This window comes from Schistosoma haematobium, chromosome 4, assembly GCF_000699445.3.
Source record: "Schistosoma haematobium chromosome 4, whole genome shotgun sequence".
NCBI classification, from domain to species: domain Eukaryota; kingdom Metazoa; phylum Platyhelminthes; class Trematoda; order Strigeidida; family Schistosomatidae; genus Schistosoma; species Schistosoma haematobium.
The window spans coordinates 32,408,690-32,425,053 of NC_067199.1; the positions used below are offsets into that span (position 1 = coordinate 32,408,690).

Genomic DNA, 16,364 nt, shown 5'->3' on the forward strand with positions numbered 1-16,364 from the left:
ATATATATATATATATATATATATATATATATATATATATATATGGAAGTGGAGGGATAGCTAATTATTGTAAACAGATCCTCAACAGGTAAGAAATCAGTTTCTCTAATGATGTTCAAGTCTAGGCTTCCTCATGACATCATTCTGAATTATTAATAAAACGTGTATTGTCACGTACTTCCGATATGACTTATGTTCCCTTGTCATAAATTTTGTTGTACATAAGCCCAAGATATTGGTTAAGGCCATAATACTTTGAGTTACATGGCTGTTTAAACTTCAGCATTTGGCTGTTCGAATTCGTTACAGACAATACCGTTCATTATTTAGTAGGAACACCGTCTCTCATGGACAGGTTGTTAGTATCTTATTTTAGCTATCTGTTCGCCATATGATAGATTTGGCTACACATTCGGTTGCCTGTTAAGTACATAGACGATATTTTTGAAGTAATGTTTATTTCATACTTACATTAAAATTTATGTGGCACAGTCAGTGCCACCAAACAATTACGTTTTTTTGTTAGCACCATGATGAAACTTCGCAGATAATTGTCAGATTTGAACTATTGTCCTATATTACACGTTTCTGAACTTTCGTATACTCACTCACTGCCGCATATACTGAGATTCATGACTAAGCTACACTGCCCAATGTGATTGTCCCCTCTTTTTCAAACAACAGATCTGTAGAATATCTCATGAGACCACAAAATAGATAATAAGTCATTGGTAAATATAAGCAAAAAAAGCTCAAATGTAATACATCTTTGATGAAAGGATTGGAAGTGATTTGCTTCATCCAGGAGATCAATAACGTATGCTGAATTTCAAAACTCCAGATCGGTTAGCGGGAGCGATTTTTAAAATTTCATCACAAGTCACAAGAGTTTGTAGATCACCAACGTAGATGATCTATGTCGAAATGATTGGACACCTTCTCGAGTTAGACGTGAATGGTGTGACAAACTAGCTAATGTCGAAGTCACACCTCATGGTCAGCACCTTACGTGGACTACCCCATTGACGTATCAAGGTACCATAGATGCTCTGAAGACTGTGCAACACAGAGGACGTTATTACAGAAATATATTAGTTAAAATAGATACAAGCGAAAGTGAGACCACTGCCGCATGGGCCAGTCCATGGCATACGATTAACTGGTGCGCGTTGGTCACCCCTGATCTTGACGAGGATCGATGATTTGCTCGATATTCAATGACCCAACTGCAGGATAATTTGCTAGGGCTTAGTGACATTTCGCTGGCCCTACAAGTTTAAATGTACATTTTCGGTGTGTTGATCAGGGTTTCGTTGGGGTATTTCGAGAGTCTATAATACGGAACTATTTGCTTATTAGCTTCTACCAATAGTCGCTGATTGAATGACAGATATATTAGTTATTAACGAAACTGGAAGAATGTTTACAGGCAATCTGGATTTTAAACCATTCTAGACTTCAGCATATGAATTTTTACCGACAGTAATTCAGTCTTCTAAAGAGGAGGTAGGCTGCCCTGCTGTTGTAGGATGACAGTCGACATTGATGGCAAATGTGGGGGTTAGGCTGCTGCTAGAATACGTTCAGGGTATCTTTTTACCTATGAATAAAATTTCAAACCGCTTGTATGTTTGATAATAATCTGACAGGAGTACCGTGATGAGAAGTTTAAGCATAAACGAGTAACATGGATTTCTGGTTTACTCACCTCCATTTGTGTGCATTGATAGACAATCTGTAATGCGCGGGAAACGCCTTTGACCAGGAACAAATAAACCAGTCTCGGAATATATCAACCTCCAGAACTTAGGATTCTTGAACTATGGTGCTTACGTCAACTGACTAACTGCTACAAGAATTAAAAATTGATATTTTGCCTTAAAACAAAAATTCAAAATACATTTAGCTTTTTACCAATAGCTCAGAATGATACTAAGTATTGAAGTGGACATACATCACAGGAAATTTCGTTATGATTGAGAGTAAATTTTGGTCTGGTAATTCTGGCAATACAAAACAGCAATATTAATGATGACCTATTTACTTTCAACAGAAGATACAAGATGGAGGAGTAAATTAATCTTATGGTGACGCATAGGTTCAGTGAATTTCTTAACAACAATAAAGAGCCATATCGTCTCTTTTCCGCGACATTATATTTATAACCATGTTTGGTATCTGAGAATAAATGTCACAATGTGGTGTTTATCTGAAATAATGATTCTTCTGTACTTGATAACTGCTTGGTTACGAATTCCAATTACAATACGTTCGTTCGTGCCCATATATTTCTTGGTTAAATTGCGTTATTTCTGGGATTCCCAGTTTGTTCTGTAATTCAAAAACTCCTAATCATCACATTGGTGTCGCGATGGAGGTTTGAAATCTGGAGCATAACCAAGAAAGATGTGAAGGGTGATAAAATTGTGACACACTCCTTCACATTCGTAGAACAAGAAGCTTACAGCTTATTAAAAACGTTGGCATGCCCAGAAAAGCCTATCTCACTTCCTTTTGCAACTCTTAAGGAACCACTATTAAATAATGTAAAATGCACCAGTTTTGGATGCCGTGAGATAGCAAAATTTCACATGATTATTCGTCAGAATAACCAAAAGGTTAGTAAATTCATCCTTGAATTGCAAAGACAAGCTGCCAAATGTAGTTTGGTGATCAACTTCATGTGCAGCTAAGGGATCGATTAATTGCAAGAATTAACATACCGGCTCTGAAAAGTTCTTAAGAATGCCGAACTGTTTTTTTAAGATGCCAAAACTGTGTGTATTAACTACGAAGCAGTGAATGAATTTGATATCCAGTCGATGAAAATTTCTAATACTTTACTCAGTTGCCATGATGAAATACAATCTCAAGGTCAGTTGATCTTGAGTTCGTTTACTAGTGGTTCCCATTCTTGTGAAAATATGAAAGGTGATTCAACAAGGAATGGCAAAGCAAACCACAAAGGTAAGAGCAAGCTGGGTAAATGTTTATCCTGTGGCAAATTTCATTTTCGTAATTCATGTGCATTTCTTAATGCTAAATGTTTTAAATGTGGTAATATAGGATACATTCATTCAGTATGCAAAACTACTGTTCATTTTGGTTTATGAATTACTAAACCTTGTCATATAGATCCCATCATTTCGTCTGTTCCTAATGATCATTTATCTTTGTCCACCATTTTGGAAGGTGATGCTCATATTCAAAAGCGATTATATACATCGCTTGGTTCATTTCATGACTGTATTGTAGACACAGGCAGTATAGAGTCCATTGTTTCATTCAAGAATTTGAAATCTTTAGATCCTAACGATGTGACACGACCCATTTAAGTCTCGATATTGGGGATTACTGGACACATGCTGCCCATACGAGGATGCTGTGAATTGCTAATAAGAGATGATAATTCACACATACCTTATGAATTCTTAGTTAGCGAAACAGGACTGTCAGTATTGGGTTTAAAGAATTTGAGAAGGCTTGAAGTTGAGTTTTCTTTACTAATTTCTAAGGAAAATTCTGACGCTTTACTTAAATACTTGATAGCTGCATGTGCTAAATGCAGTGGATGTAGGAAAATTTAGCCTATAAAACTTCAAGTGCAGGGTGATCCAGTCTTCCTTAAAAGACGAATGATTCCTTATGGTCTTCGAGAAACAGTACATAGGACATTGAATGATTTGTGTGCGAAATCCATGATCGAACCGATTCAGTCTCACCATGGGGTACTCCCATTGTTGCTCTATTGAAGCCAGACGGCAAGACCCCTAGAATATGTAGTGACGATGGATTAACACTGAACTGCCATTTGTTGAAACAAACGTGCACGATGGTAGAGGCTGAAGATATTCTAAATAGACATCACGGTTCTAAAGTGTTCTCGAAAGTTGACCTAAAAGATGCTTATCTTAAAATCCCTTTAGATCAGTCTTCATCTATTTTGTCGACAATTAACACTTCTTTTGGTCTGTTCAAATACAATTTCCTTCCGTTTGGTCTAAGTTGTCCTCCAGCCATATTTCAGGGAGTTATGAAAAATGTAGTGATCTTGAACGTGTTGAGGTTTATCAAGATGATCTCATTGTTCATAGTTCTGATAAGGTAGTTCATGACCAGAAACTTGTTTGCTTTATTGCGTCGTTTAATTGGGATGAATATTACAGTGAATCCAAATAAGTGTTCATTTTGTGTATCTAGTTTCGAATGTCTTGGATACTTAGTTGATGGTGTAGTGGTAAATAGATCCCCAAAATAAATAGCTATGTAAGTCTTCGACGTTGAATGCTGACCACATTAGTTTTAATGAACTCACCTATCTGAAGGCGCTCAGTCTTGCATCCGCACCAGATCACGAGTGAGAACGCCGTGCTCAACATCCATTGCAATCGCTAGCCAGATTAGATCAGTCGATCCACGATATATTAATAGCCTATCAACTATATCTTCGAACCTGCTCGCTTCTGTCTTTTAATTTCACTTGATGGGTACGATTCATATTAGAAGGTGTTGCTGATCAAACTCCAAATACCTATGGCATCTTCAATGGTAATGATTTTAAACCAGATGTGAAACGACTAGCTTCACTGACAAATGCACCGTCTCCAAAAACTGTTACAGGATTTCGTTCACTGGTGGGTGCTCTTCGATAATATTCCCGTTTTATTCCTCATTTTTTCTCGTTATGCAAATTATTCAATTAATATTTTGACATCCAATTCATTCAAATGAGGTGAGGAACAAGAGTCATGCTTGCGAAGTCTACTAAAGTTTCTTCAGAGTGATGCTGTTCTTCGAACTTACACCCCTAGTGTACATTCTGTGCTTATTACTGATGCATCACCTCTGGGTATTGATGCAGTTTTGGAGAAGGAAATTAGATCAGTTATCTGTTTCACGCAAACATACTGTTACTGAACAAGGTTACTCACAAGCTCAGCGAGAAGCATTAGCTGTGTTTTGGGCTGTTAAAAGACTTCATAAATATTCATTTCGGAAGAAATTAACCATTGTTACTGATCACGAAGCTTTAAAGTTCATTTATCATCCCGAAAAATCCTTACCACATTCCTCAGTGTTTATGACTATGAGGTTCAGCAAAGGAGTGCCAAACAAATTCAGCACGTTAACTACATTTATCGACACTCATTACAAGATAGACCTGTTAATACTTCAGACTATTTCTTAGTACAACCATTACCGATGAAAAGTGCAGATCTCATTGGAGAAACTCGCAGATACTTTGAATGTATACTCAGTGCTATACGGAAAGGCTGGAATGCTAATCCGAAACGTCTATTTTCTGTCTATTTTTCAAAGCGGGATGAGTTATCCATTACTCCTGATGGTATTTTGCATTTAAATGATAGTGTTGTTATTCCTCCTTCATTGCGCAAATCTGTCCTTGAAGGTCTTCATAATGAACATTTAGGTGTTGAGGAAGTGAAGTCCTTGGCAAGGCTCACATGCTGGAGGCCATAGATAAATGCAGATATATGTCGTACAGCAAACAGTTGTGGAAAACTTCATAGACTGAAAAGTCACCCTTCGGAGTAAACTTCATGGCCAGTATTGTCTGAGGCCTGGCAGAAGATTCATGCAGACTATTGTGGTCCATTTCTTGGCAAATACAATGCATTTCTAGCCATTGGTTACTTTTCGATGTGACCTGAAGTTTTTTTAAGCTTCACCAAATTCTCGCTTCACAATCCAAGCATTAAGATAGGTTTTTCAGTCGATAAGGGATTCCCATGGTGTTAGTGACTGATAATGGATCTTATTTTGCTGAGGATGCAGTCACTACCTAGTTGAATGTTATGGGGTGCAAACATCTGTTTACTGCTTCCAGGCAACCTTGTTCTAATGGTCAGGCAGATAATTTTGTCTGGACATTAAAAGCTGTTATTGGTTCTATTGCCGCATCAACATTTAATGAGCTGTAGAGGGAAGTGGATATATTTCTACATCAAAACTATCGAAAGGAAGAATTCTTCGTTCGAATATAATGTATTTAGAGTCAGCAGAAGTTACATGTTATCGTGGAAATGATCCTCCACCAGCCATGGGGTTTGTGGTGAAGAATGTCGGGAGATCTATGGTGCAAATGTTAGATATCAATGACTAAAGTATACAAAACCAACACGTTGATCAAATACAATCCCAGGAACTAAGTGAGTCTGTTCCAATTTCCATTATTAATTCTAATACTAATGAGTACATTCTATATAATACAGAGACTACATGAAATACACCGTCGGACAGACATAGGATGAACTCAAGGAGAAGATGTAGAGTCGACTGAAGAAACTTGGACTTCAATTCGAGCAGTGGCGGATGTCGTGTTTGTACGAACTATCGATTCCTTTTTACCTGATGACTGTTTGATTTCGAATTCCGAATACATTACGTTCGTTCGTGTTCATATAGTTCTTGGTTAAATTACGTTATTTCTGGGGTTCCTAGTTTGTGCTATAACTCAAATACTCCTAATTATCACGTGCTATTTTTATTAAGATGGAATTAAATATCTATCCTCATGGTTTCAAGTAATCGTCTCCAGCAGGCAGTCAAACGTTAACAATCATCAACCGAATCACATCATTGCCTTGAGTTTAGTTGAACATGGCTTTATTTCCAATAGCTTGACAACATAACACAACAAAATTAAATAAGTAATGCAAATCTTAAGCCAGGGTCAAATGACAAAAGCTCGGATAAACAAGATTGGAGAAAGTAAGATGTGATCACAAAGGAATTCTCTCTAGAAGTAGAGCAACGTTTAGATGTTACGTTCAGGTGACCCAGTCACAACAGGTCAATTAGAAATACAAGTCAGCATATAAACGCGTGTACAATACCAAACAAACATCTACAAAAAGATGCTCAAGTTTGCAAGTGGACAATCAACATATTTAAGTGAACGGAATGACTAGTAAGATCAAAGCTATTTGTCCGTACTAAATTACGGCTAAACTCATGTTGGCAATATAGTTAGGAAGGCACTACAGTTTGTGGACTGTCCCAAGAACTGTTTTGCAGGTGCTTACCTGTTACTCTGCCCTCAAGTGTCTAGAATCATACTTATTGAGTTCAAGCTTAAATAGCTCATTCAGACATTTAAATTGTTTTATAATCTTTCCATCGTCATAGCGTCAGATTTCCAGAAAATTGTTTTAAGTGGTCTTTTCGGATTATCTGGTGACCCACAACTGACTAAAATCATTTGATAAGACTATTAGTTGGGATCTCAAATGCTATGACTTAGTATTTTCAAATTGATCGATTATGTGTCCGAACAGCACTAGAAACATTGAGACAACTTCTACGCTCTTATTAATCCACCATTTTGTAGCTTTTCTCTCCGCCCTGCCCTTGAGTTCAGAAATCAGTAACCGGATCCAACAAACATTGTATTTCAAACAGACATCGTTTATATGTACAGGAATATCATTTCACATCACACCATAGATCAAAAATTAACTATTAAACACAATAAAGTGAGAAGCTGTTTTGAGCAGTAGAGACAGTGAATAACAAGCTGGTAACAGACCAAAACGCACAGCTGTAGTTAATGGATTGATAGAAAGCCTATGATAAATGGAATACATACAATAATCTACTTACTTATTAATTGTGCAACGCTTAGCGTGATGTTCTCACACTCGCTAAGCCGAAGGAAACTACCAGAAAATTGGAGGCTGGCTCACATCACACCAATTTTCAAAGGAGGTCGACGCAGCGAACCTTCAAGTTACCAACCGGTGGCTCTTCTCTTGATACCTTCAAAAATCATGGAGTCCCTGATATGCAACGGTATACACGATATTTTACTGTCCTTAAATTTCTTCTCACCCCAACAGCATGGTTCCAGGAAGGGTTACTCTTGTATAATCAACCTGCTGACTGAGGTGGACAGATGGACAAGCATCCTCAATCGCAAGAGGAAGGTTGATATCATCTACCTAGATTTCTCAAAAGCTTTTGATAAGGTAAACCACTTGTGTCTTATCAATAAGCTCAAACGACTAGGTATCAAACCACCTTTAATCGATTGGCTCACTTCATACCTGAAAAATCGACATTTTAAGGTCAGGCTTAATTTCACTTCCTCTCAGGCTATGGAATGTCCTAGTGGGGTCCCTCAGGGCTCAGTACTAGGACCTCTTCTCTTCTTGATCTGCATAAACGATCTTCCTCAACAGGTAACGTCAGACTTATTACTTTTTGCCGACGACGTGAAACTTTGGAGAGAGATACGCAACCAAGACGATATACAGGCATTTCAGGAGGATCTGACTCGACTTCAGAGTTGGGCAGACGATAACGGACTTACAGTTAGCACTTCAAAGTGTAAAGTAGCCCATCTGTGACATGTCGCAGACTACAGTTATAACTTAGGAAACTCCTCTCTAGTAGTATCCCAAGTAGGAAAAGATTTAGGAGTCCTGGTGCCCTACGATTTAAAGTCTTATGCTAACTGTGACGAAAATGCCTTTCGAGAAAACCTTGCACTGGTAACGTTGGAGCGCATTTTTGGCCAGTTTGACGGAAGAACTTTTCATATAATCTTCAGTAGTTTTATCCGTCCCCATTTAGAGTACGGAAACATAGTACTCCCCCCTCACTCCAAAGGGATAAGGACACTGTAGAGCGTATCCAACGACGAGCCACGAAATCAGTTCGAGGACTCAAATTTAACCCTTATTAAGAGCGCCTCCAATCACTTAACCTTTACCCATTAAAGTATAGGCGTGTTAGAGGTGACCTAATGGCTTGCAGTATCCTTAACACTTCTGGACATCCTCTTAAACACCTACTTAAGCTTAGTTCCAACACTAACTTAAGAGGTGACACCCAAAAACTGGAGACACAACATAGCAGAACGGACTGTAGACACAACTTCTACTCCTTAAGAGTTGTCACATGCTGGAATCCGCTGCCGGCCGAGCTAGTCCAAGCGACTTGTCAGGAGTCCTTTAAGAGGCAACTTCATCTATTCTTAAGAATTAAGGATAGTAATGTAGCGTGGTGTGGAGTCGAGATTGACTGCGAACGCCACTACAAGAAGACGCGTGCTAAACAAATCAGAAGGTGGATTGGGATCAAGTTTATTCAATTGGCGATCTCGTGGTATCGAACAAATACCGAGATCGTGTCAAGAAATGGCACAAGCGAAAGCGGGAGAACAGAGTACGTGCTAAAAAAGCCAAAAACCGCGGAACAATAATGGAAGGTAATGGAAGCACAAAATGGCTGTAATTAGCACAGTTAAACGAAAGCACATTAAAACAAGCGCTGTTACAGTTGGTTATAATAATAATTGTTCTCATCAAACCAATAGTGTTCTCGTGATAAAATTGAGACGCTACAGTATCACACCATGATTTACAAATTTCTTTTTCCTCTTTTATTGTTAACATACCTAGGTTCCTGCCTGTAGGTTTTGGTGATCTCCTGCTTCTAGACACGGAAACCTGTTAAGCGAAAGCTTCTTCTATTCCATCCACAACCATTTGAACCTGATGATGTCACAGGTATTCAGTGTTTGACAACGCTTCTACCAGTAACACCTCCTAATATATTTCGTTCCCACCAAGAGAAATCAAAAGACAGAGTCGAGGAGACCGGAAGAGTATATTTGGCGATGACCAATATATCGGAATTCTCTGATCTAATCTGGCTAGCGATTGCGGTTGATGTTGAGCACGGCGTTACCACACGTGATCTGGTGCGGATGCCTGACCGAGCGCCTTCAGCTAGATGAGTCCACTAAAACATATGGTCAGCATCCAATGTCGAAAACTTACAGAGCTATTTATTTTAGGGATTTATTTACCGCTACAAACCATTTGAAATGATAAGTGATGGAAAGCATAACGTTTTCGTTAATCTTGAGGTCGTACTTTATTTCCTAAGCCGGTTCATATAAATTGCATTATGAGTTAATGCTCTAACAAATGAATTGGTTAGATTGCAGTTCACTCTTGTCCTATACAGTTGTGGGGATAGTCTTCTTCCTGTTTGCAATAATAACATGCATATGTTGTCTTCGGAGGTATATCTTTTTGAAAACCATCTCTGTAAACTTGACACTTTAGAAAGTATAAAAAGAAGCCTGTAAAGATGTACAGCGTTATTGAATCTGGTGATAACTCTGAAGACGAAATGATGTAAGACAAATCGTGACTGATATATTGGGTATAAACCTATTCTCACGTAAGTACCGACGACAAAGTAGATGGACTTTCGGTTATGTAAATCCAATATTGATATATAACTAGGGTAATGTATGCTCAATATTTTGCTGGTAATCCCTTTTCTAATAAACCTGAATAAAATATATGTCGAGTTTGAATTTGTATTTACCTACGATATCCTAAATTTTGGGAATTCAGCTAGGAGTTTGCTCCGTTTTGCGGGTTTTTTAAATAAAACTAAAGTGACTCGAGTAACTTGAGATGTAAAATGTATAGCCTTTAGATACTTTTAGTATGAGTCGGCTTATTCTTTGACTGGGGCAATGAATGCGACCATTCTAGTTAATTTCTTTGATTGTAAGATCAAAGTATTATTACTCTGTAGCTAATTTGCAGTTACAATAGACCCTTTGAATAATATGCATGTAGAGCAAAATCTGAAACTCAGTATAACTGACCAAGACGCCATATCGGTCACGATTTCGAGTCATTTTTTATCTTAGTCTAAAACAACTTATTAAGTTGTATACTAAATTCATTTGCTATGAGGAAGATATAACATTTGTTTTTCGACTACGTTACTTATGTACCTGAAAACAAAACGGGACGTTTCAAATTCATTGGAGATTGAAGTTTAATAAAGACAAAATGATTGATTAACTATCAACTTTTACTGAAATCGTATAGTGGTTAGAAGTAGTCAATTTCGTTAAGCCAACTAGCGAATCCCAGGACTATCTAATTAGTACTCCGGCAGCCACAAATGGATTAGTATTTAAGTCAGTTCGAATACAATGGCATACACGAATGTATTGTATTTTGTAGCTCAAAGTGAGCATAAAATAATGTACAGAGCGATTGTTAACTAACATACGTACTGCAAATTCTTAAAGTGATTCGTTACTGTGATGTAAAGCGTATATTTTCTGCCAAAAAGATAGGGTTACTAATGCTTAAGTTGAGAATAAACGTCTTTAATTTACCTCGTGGACGGTTGTCTGACTTTTAAGCAGATGTTTGCTGACCAGATGATCAAAATTTTAAAAATCTCTTTCATTATAACTTGTTAGAGATGCCTATTCATTTTGTTTGAAAACTAAGGCTTATTATTTGTGTCCACAAACCGCAGAACAAAAGGGGTGTTTCTTCAAATAAGCTCTCTAAAATCAAGCATGTTTTTAAATGAACAATACCATATTTCACGTTTGCGACCCAGTTTTTGACTCACAAACAATGCTATCGCGAACAGTAGTATATGAGTTAGTTTAGGTTTATCCAGTTAGTGTCAATTTAAAGTGAGAATTCTACACAGATTCCTAGGTCATTAAAAAGTGAATGTCAACGTATTTAACTTATTTATTTAGGCCCTTATGTTGTGAACGAAAATATTTTTCTTATTTTTCATGAAAATAACGTCATGTATATTGAAGAATTGCTGATTACCAAAACGTTTTTAACGTATTGTGTTATCCGTATAGTACTATTCAGTAAAGCAAAATATAAACACATGTTTTCCCACAAACATATTTCAGTTCATCTTCAAACTATGCTCCGACAAACACTTCCGATTTTTACTCATGAAAATACGATTCTGTAAAGTAATGGTTTTTATTATATTGTAGCGGTAAATAAATCCCCAAAATAAATAGCATTAAGTTTTCGACATTGGATGCTGACCATATGTTTTAGTGGACTCATCTAGCTGAAGGCGCTCGGTCAGGCATCCGCACCAGATCACGTGTGGTAACGCCGTGCTCAACATCAACCGCAATCGCTAGCCAGATTAGATCAGAGAATTCCGATATATTGGTCATCGCCAAATATACTCTTCCGGTCTCCTCGACTCTGTCTTTTGATTTCTCTTGGTGGGAACGAAATATATTAGAAGGTGTTACTGGTAGAAGCGTTGTCAAACACTGAATACCTGTGACATCATCATTGGTGAGACCGACGTGATCTGGTACACCTAATTGTAACTGTGAGTCTGTTCCTTTTTGGGATTTTTTATATATCATTGCCTTATTTTTTATTTTTTTTGAACATTGTGATTTTTTTTCGTGTTTTTTCTTGGATATATATATTTTTTCCCCTCGTTCATTATCGTACTTCATACTTCATCATGACTGAACAGACACCTAAAGTACTCAAGCTTAAGACTTTGTCCCCGCCTTCGTTTCAACTGATGCCTTTCTGGCCCGACAACATCGAAGCCTGGTTTTGCTACGCAGAAGCCGACTTCTCCGAGCACGGCGTGATCGACACACGTGCACAATTCCTCGCAGTAGTCAAGGCACTACCGCGCGAATTCAACAGGTACGTAACACCTAGTATGTTTACTAGTGGTGTTTCCGATCCTTACGAAATCTTAAAACGCTCGATTCTTAAACGAGGAGATCTAACCGATCGACAAAGGTTAGATCAACTCTTCAATAACATCGACCTGCAACACGGTTCTGCGACGGACATGTTGCAACGGATGAGAGAGGTTATAGGCCTAAGAACTTTCGACGAAGGTCTATTCAAACAACTCTTCTTGTCAAAACTTCCCCAACAGGTGCAAGCAGTTCTGGTCTCGTTCCAGAACAACGGCTTAGACGAGCTAGCTGCATCTGCCGACCGCAATAAAAATAATATAAAATGTCGAGAAGTGCCTTACGTGCAATAGTCGTTTAAATGTTCTGGAAATCTCACCCTTCTTCCAGAACGCGTCGTTTTAAGTTTATTTTCGGATACTGTCGAAGTATCATCGTGTGTGTTGGTTGTCGGATGAGGTATTGTAAGTGTCGGAGTCGTGTCGTTCGATTGTACCGAAGGAAAATCGACGTGGATAGGATTTCCTTCTAAACACGCTCCTGTGTAAGCTGCCAAAAATCTAAGGTTATCAGACACAATAAATGTCCCTTAGGCTCGTTTAAAACTCCCGATGCCCGTTTCGACCATGTTCATCTGGATTTGGTAGGACCTTTACCAGATTCAAATGGATACTCTTATCTCTTAACCTGCGTTGACCGTTTCACTCGATGGCCAGAAGCAGTACCTATCAAGGACAGCACTGCTGAAACAGTGGCCCGCACATTCGTCGAACGATGGGTAGCAAACTTCGGTTGCCCTTCAACCATCACTACAGACCGCGGACGTCAGTTTGAATCCGATCTTTTCCGTCGTCTGACCACACTTTTAGGAATCACTCGCTTCCGAACGACCGCCTACCATCCACAAGCAAACGGGTTGGTAGAACGTTTTCACCGACAACTGAAAGCTTCGCTATCAGCAGCAAACGTTTCACAGTGGACCGACGCTCTTCCACTCGTCTTACTAGGTATCCGCAATGCAGTGAAAGCTGACATTGGATACACTGCGTCTCAACTCGTTTATGGAACGACACTTCGACTTCCAGGAGAATTCGTGGATCCTTCATCCTCTTCAATGAACATGGATCTAACCTCCTACACGAACAGGCTTACAAACGCAATGCGTTCAGTTAAACCTGCTTTCACTCGACCTCAATCAACTGATGTTTTCGTTCAACCTGGCTTACGATATAGTACACACGTTTTCATTCGTCGAGACTCGCATCGACGACCATTCGAATCAGCATACGAAGGACCCTTCAAAGTTCTTCAACGTGAATCTAAGTACTATATAGTCGATAAGAACGGAACAAACGATAGCATCAGCATCGATCGCTTAAAAGCAGCGTATTTAGAAGGAAATCCTATCCACGTCGATTTTCCTTCGGTACAATCGAACGACACGACTCCGACACTTACAATACCTCATCCGACAACCAACACACACGATGATACTTCGACAGTATCCGAAAATAAACTTAAAACGACGCGTTCTGGAAGAAGGGTGAGATTTCCAGAACATTTAAACGACTATTGCACGTAAGGCACTTCTCGACATTTTATATTATTTTTAAAAAAACAATTTTAATATGCTTATATATTTTTATTTCTATTTAAAAAAACAAAACAAAAAAAACAATTTTTTAATGCTATTACGTGTTCATGAGTTTATTTTCCATTTTTTCCGCCGACATTGTGTTTTTACGCACATACGAGTGTATTTCGACATGCACTTACATTTTCTTTTTCTTTTCCAGGACGGCTGGAAAAGAACGATGACGTTTATGAGGATCCGAAATTTTCATTGTACATTTTCTTTTTTTACTATGTTGTACCTCCGTCCCATATAGTAAGGAAAGACGACCAGACGCTGCTAAATTTAGTAAGCTATCAGAAGAGTGTTTACCAACGACAAACTCGTTGGGTTTAAACTTCTGGCTGGCCACGTCTTAGGGTCGTCACTGCCCCACTAGGGGGAGTGATCTGTAGCGGTAAATAAATCCCCAAAATAAATAGCATTAAGTTTTCGACATTGGATGCTGACCATATGTTTTAGTGGACTCATCTAGCTGAAGGCGCTCGGTCAGGCATCCGCACCAGATCACGTGTGGTAACGCCGTGCTCAACATCAACCGCAATCGCTAGCCAGATTAGATCAGAGAATTCCGATATATTGGTCATCGCCAAATATACTCTTCCGGTCTCCTCGACTCTGTCTTTTGATTTCTCTTGGTGGGAACGAAATATATTAGAAGGTGTTACTGGTAGAAGCGTTGTCAAACACTGAATACCTGTGACATCAACAATATATTCCACTTAAAGTTAACTGTCTGCTAATGTGTGCTTTTAGATTCGCCAGTGTGGTGACTTGACATAACACTAATATGTCAGTATTATGACTCAACTTAGTTACTGATTACTGCTACTAGTGTGACTGTTTACTATGATGAGAACTAACTGTCACCTGCTACTCATCGCACTGAAATGAGATTGCTTTGTCGACGCAAAGAAAAAAAAGGCTGTAGAGGCGGATTGATTTATTCGCCAACCACTAATCAAACAACATCCGGAATAATAATAATGGTACGTATTATTTTAAGTATTCTAGTCGTCCAACAAAATGAACTAGCAGTTAATCAATAATCTCACGTGTGTTTACAACTTTAAAAAGTCAACAAATTAATTGATTTAACTGATAAATATCGTTCATCATTGAACTTTATATTTGCTTTATTCATAACGATGAGCAAACTCACACTGATAAAATCAACATACTTCTCTGACAGAATCATTTCCAACAGCAATCCTTAAATATAGTACGAAACTTCTTGGTATTTCGAAGAGTTGAAGGTCGTAAGCTGTATGTTACCCAGCTAAACAAAATATAATAAAATCCGCTTCAGGCAGACCTGTCCTAAATACTTTCAGTTTCACTCAACGGCTACCATGGAAAAAGCAAACGGGTACCTCTGTATCTCGACTAAAGGATACAGGTAGCTAAACAAAATGGATACGACTAAATAACAATATACAAACCCTTATGTATAGGTATGATAAAACTACGATAAGGACTCTCTTCGAATGCGAACAAACACTAACTACTTTAAATGCAGTGAGATAAATTTCATTTTTGATGAAAAAAGCATCCAACATTATTAGTACGATCCCAAATCTAGATGCGCATGTCATACCAAGTAAATGTGTATGAATTACCTAAGTCCATTAATTGCCTTCTTTACATCAATAAACTTCACTTCTCATAAGTATATATATATATATATATATATATAATTTGTGTGATGTTTAATTCATCATTCGTTGATATTAAGATCCAGGAATCACATCGCAGTATATTGGAGGTCGTTGATTTCGGTAAGCTTACAGTAAAGATAATGTACCAGGTAGATCATCATTAAAATGCCAAAAATATTATACCATATCGTATTATTAAAGAATGATCCAATAATCGGCTCATTTTGAAAGCAATCGTAAATGTGCTTTCGATTCAAAAAAGCTTCATATCCTCATTAAAGTAGAAAAGAGAGTTCAAGATTTCTCCAATTCTCGATTTAAAGCTCTTATTCCATAATGTGTTTCATGTGAGTTAGACAGACATTGAACAGAAGTACCACTTCCCAATAAAACCAAGCAGTCTCGCAAACTGACCAAGTAAAAAACTATTTAATAACAGAATTTCTAAGGTTTGATCTTCCCAATATGATACCGATATCAAAAAATAGAAAACGTTTTCTTCCAGTAAACGGCGAAATTAAGACCATTCATGTTTTTACTATCCAACTGATCCAGCTAAAAAAAC

At 38.0% G+C, this 16,364-nt stretch overlaps 1 protein-coding gene across 1 annotated transcript; it reads right to left on the reverse strand.

The window, feature by feature from the left end:
* Nucleotides 1-11,908: 11,908 nt before the first annotated feature.
* Nucleotides 11,909-12,559, reverse strand: MS3_00007876 (uncharacterized protein; the record flags this gene model as incomplete). The annotated part of the gene is made up of 1 exon (XM_051216219.1): nucleotides 11,909-12,559. A coding segment is annotated over exon 1 (399 nt), but the record flags the coding sequence as incomplete, so codon positions are not given.
* Between the last annotated feature and the right edge of the window lie 3,805 nt (nucleotides 12,560-16,364).